This window comes from Capsicum annuum, chromosome 2, assembly GCF_002878395.1.
Source record: "Capsicum annuum cultivar UCD-10X-F1 chromosome 2, UCD10Xv1.1, whole genome shotgun sequence".
NCBI lineage: Eukaryota > Viridiplantae > Streptophyta > Magnoliopsida > Solanales > Solanaceae > Capsicum > Capsicum annuum.
The window spans coordinates 134,385,675-134,389,948 of record NC_061112.1 but is presented as its reverse complement, the minus strand read 5'-3'; the positions used below and the strand labels follow the sequence as shown (position 1 = coordinate 134,389,948).

General features: G+C 37.4%; 1 protein-coding gene across 1 annotated transcript; it reads right to left on the bottom strand.

Annotated features, from left to right (window-relative positions):
- Positions 1-559: 559 nt before the first annotated feature.
- Positions 560-4,064, bottom strand: LOC107859594 (5'-adenylylsulfate reductase 1, chloroplastic). Its single transcript, XM_016704646.2, has 4 exons — positions 3,650-4,064; positions 2,867-3,019; positions 2,635-2,761; positions 560-1,883 (listed from the first exon to the last, which is right to left on the bottom strand). Exons 1-4 carry the CDS (start codon positions 3,726-3,728, stop codon positions 860-862), a joined length of 1,383 nt encoding a protein of 460 aa, XP_016560132.1. The 5' UTR covers positions 3,729-4,064; the 3' UTR covers positions 560-859.
- Between the last annotated feature and the right edge of the window lie 210 nt (positions 4,065-4,274).

Genomic DNA, 4,274 nt, shown 5'->3' with positions numbered 1-4,274 from the left:
CATTATTTTGAAATGGAGGGAGTACTAAAGAATCTCGCCTTTAAAAATACTAAAGATAGAGCACAAAACAATTCAACATAACCAACCATATACCTTCTCCAAATCTTTTCATTTTCTAATTATATCTATCCACCACCACAAAAGCCATTCATCTTGCTATCGACATAATTCTAGAGTCTATTCTAAGGTTGGTTGCAGCCAATATTAGATTTGTGTTTGTCAATTTTTTACGACGCCTCATGCTGCATTTACGGGTGCTAACAGAAAATTTTTAGGATCAGAAATTGAAGAGGACTGTAAATGCTGGTAGGTTGCACAACATATGGTAAATGGTACTCGATTTTCCATTTGATTCAACTTTTTAGAATGCATACTGATCATCCTACACAGTTATTATCTGTCAATTAGGCACACATAATTATCACTGTGTGAATGAATGTGGAAAGATACAGTAGAGAATCTACGATCTAAAGCGAGAGAGAATTGTTCTTAATCATAGAGACATAAGAACTAGTCGAATGAAAGATGAACACAATATATAATACGGACAAGGTTAACATGAGAGAACTTTTGCTTCAATCAACAAAATTGAGCCCTCAGACATTATATACTTCTCTAATTGAGAAGGATGGGAAGTAGCAACTTATTTGTCTTAAAAAGGGAACTAAGGAAAATAAAATGCAGAGGAGTTGAGGGAGAGCCACCATATACCACCACTTTACAGTAGAAAACTTAATAGGTACAAAGAGGAAAGTGCACTTTGCCACTATTCTTCACTATATTCTACTACCCCTATCTACCCATATTTGTATTACTTCTCTGTGAAAACAACGGTGATTGAGCAAACACCATTTGCTTTTCATCTGAGAGCATTCACAAAAGCCAGCAAGGCGTCTACATCCCTCTTCTCTGAAGGGTACTTGATGGGTTTTGAAGAGTGCTTTGGGAAAAAGAGTATTGTAGGGAAGCTGCCAAGCTGCAATTCTTGCTGTGCAAATGCTTTCTGCTCACCGTCTGCCCTGAATTTCCCGACCTTCACACCAGAACCAGCCAACTTCTCAGCCAAATCAACATAGGATCCTTCCATTGCCTGGCAAAATTGGCACCATGGCGCATAAAGGACGACGAGCCAAGGCTCTCTTCGGTCTTCCAATTTTAGTAGGTTCTCAACTCCAGGCTTACTCAAGGTAACAATGTCCTTAGTATCAAAAATATCAGTAACAGTAGCAGTACCATTTGTTTGGGCAGCGCCATTTACACTTTCATCCTTGATGTTGCCCTTGTGCAAGCCACACTCTTTGGCCTTGGCATCTTCCCACCACCATCTTCCCTCTCTCTCGTGTTGCCCTGGTAGGACTGGCCTTGTGCAAGGTTCGCATCCAATGGATACATATCCTTGTGAGTGCAATGCGTTCACAGGCACATTCATGGTACGCAGGAAGTTCCAAATATCTTTTCCATCCATGTTAGCCACAGGGTTCCACTTCACCAAGCTACCAGCACCGCCATCCAACCCCTCAAAAGAAGGGTCCACCTGAACAACAGGGATTTCTGATCGAGTTCCAGGAGATTGATCTTTACGCTGCCCTGTGATCCAGGCGCGTAAGCCCTTGAGGGCTCTCCTCAAGGGCCTAACCTTCCTTACACGGCAGCACTCTTGGTGGCCATCCTCATAGAAAGAGAAAAGCCCTTTGGTCCTAACCAAGGCCTGAACTTCAACTGCATCAGGGAACATGTATTCAATGCGAATGCCATAGTGCTTCTCCACTGCATCAAATAATTGATACGTCTCCGGATTCAACCTCCCAGTATCAAGGCTAAATACTCTGAATGGCCGACCAGTTAAATGAGCATACTCTATCAAAGCAACATCTTCAGCACCACTGCAAAATAAGGAAATCATCAAAGAACTGCATTAGGGACAGAATCATTATGGAAAATATCGTTCTGCTACGAAATAAAATAGCAATAGAGACAGCTCGCAAATGAATCTGCTTTCTGATGGACAAGTAAAATAGCGCAAATATCAGGAAACTGAAATTAAAACACTACAAGCAAAATTTCAAACAAAACGCAGCCTATCGAGTGAAAAAGATAAAACTAGCAAATGCCTCAAAGCAAAACAAGTCCCCTTGGCATTAGATCAAGGAGCAATATATGCTAAAGTTCATAACAAGATCAGCAAGGTACACAACAGTCCACTCTTACATACAATATGATTTTCTTTAGCGTGTAATTCACATGTAACAAAACATAACTACTTCCAGACTGCTTCAAATACTAAAATTCATTAGTATTCTAGCTTATAAGCATTCAAACACTCATGTGATGTCAATATGGAAATGCTCAAAACATATAAGAAAATGAAATTTAAAAGAAATAGAAATGAGTATCACATGTATAGATTAATGACCTAGATGGCTAAACATTTTTTGTCCCCAAATCATGCAACTTCTCATTTTGTTATTCATCCAGTCCTAAACACTTAAACTCTTCCTCAGTTAGCAAAAATATCTGGTTGTTTTTAACATTTATTGTGCACCACATATAAAACAATATCCACATAAAACGACCTAAACAATTATGAGCAGAAACTAGCACATACTGAAGCAAGAATTTTTTAAAACAAAGTACCTGAAAGCAATAGCAATGTCATCCCCAAATATCTCAAGTGCCTTGTCCATAATCTCAAGAGGAGAAGCATTTTGAAGCTCCTTAGCCAAGTTCTCAAAGTCCTCTGCCTCAACCTTCTCTGTTACCTCTGCAGATTCACCAACAAGCAAACACAATCCAAGAGTCATTTTTCCATCCTTCAACACCATCAAAACAAACACATGCAAACACAAATATTGAAAATTTCATTTACCAGGAGCCACGATGGTAGCAGCTGAGGGAACTATTGAATCATTTCTCTTAGGCTCAGCATTCAATGGCTTCACCGCCGAATGCCTCCGAGAATTCAAAGCAGTCGACAAGAGTTGAGGCCTATCCAATGGCTGAAAGGTACCCAACTGGGATACTGCAAAACACCAAAAAGAATAACCAAATAAATAACAAAAACTCCATATCTGTAAAAGAACCCAAGAATATTTGAACCCAGATGCAAAATTTCTCCACAAAAGGATAAAAAATGAAAGGAAAAATGCTCTCAAATATACCCAAACTTAAGTGAAATTTGTTGTAACACAAACTTTACAAAGGTTCTATGAACCCGAATTATTTATTTCGAGTATTTTATTGGCATTTACAAGTTAATAAAAAAATAAAAAATGCTAAAGAAAAAAAAAATTAAAAAAATGAATTTGGTGCAAATAAATGTGAATAAAACACACTTATAAATAGTGTAGAGGAAGAGAACGAGAACTTTAAAATCTACAAATAAACAAAAGAATTTTTTCAATCCAGATGCATTCTCCAAATATACAACACACAGGGATAAGAAATTCGAAACTAATCAAATACAGAAGCAATCTGCATCAAGAACGGGACAAAATTCCAACCAGATGCTAAATAAATAAAATAATAATTAAAACAAATAAATAACCAACAAAAAACTCAAAGAAAACTGGAACCCAGATACTAAAATGCTTCAAATGATCATATTGTAGGATAAAGATTGAAACTTAGAAAGGAAAAAAGTAAAGGTTACCTTTGGGTTGTTCACAAGAAGATGACGAGGAAGACAAAGAAGCATGAATTGCAGGTGAAGAAGTGAAAGCCAAAGCCATTTTTGAGTCACACAAAGAAAGATTTGTTTCAGAAACTGCTAAATTTCTTTGTGAAAAATTAAGGGAGGAAGATGGTGATGGGAAGAGAGGTCCGTGAGTGTGTGGTGAACACAGAGGTGAAAATGGTGGACAAGTATTAAAAAGGAGACCTGAAGACAGGGCGGCCTTCTAGGTTCATTGAACCTGGACGTGATTTTGGATTTGAATGGCAATCTGATGTGGCGATATATGATTGGATGATCGTCAAATTGTACAATCAGCTCTTAGGTCATGAGAAGAGAAGGAGAGAGGAAGAATCGTGGTGGGGAGAAAATGTTGATTTTTAACCAGTCAAATGTTTTGTTAGATTCTGGTTTAGATTTCTTTTCTTTTTTATTTGGTTTAATAAAATTAATTTTATTTTGACAAATAACATTTGTGGTTTCCACTTTCCATCTATATATTTTGGGAAGGATTTGGGGATGTTACGAATCTAAAAATGTAGCTATACATTATCAACACAATCATTTGGTTTCAACTTTCCAAGTATTACTTTGTTTGTTATTA

Coding starts and splice junctions, on each gene's coding strand:
- LOC107859594 (XM_016704646.2), bottom strand. CDS start 3,728: ATGGCTTTGGCTTTCACTTCTTCACCTGCAATTCATGCTTCTTTGTCT. Junction 2,762..2,866: donor TGCTACCATCGTGGCTCCTG/GTAAATGAAATT, acceptor GTGAATCTGCAG/AGGTAACAGAGAAGGTTGAG. Junction 1,884..2,634: donor GACATTGCTATTGCTTTCAG/GTACTTTGTTTT, acceptor CTTATTTTGCAG/TGGTGCTGAAGATGTTGCTT.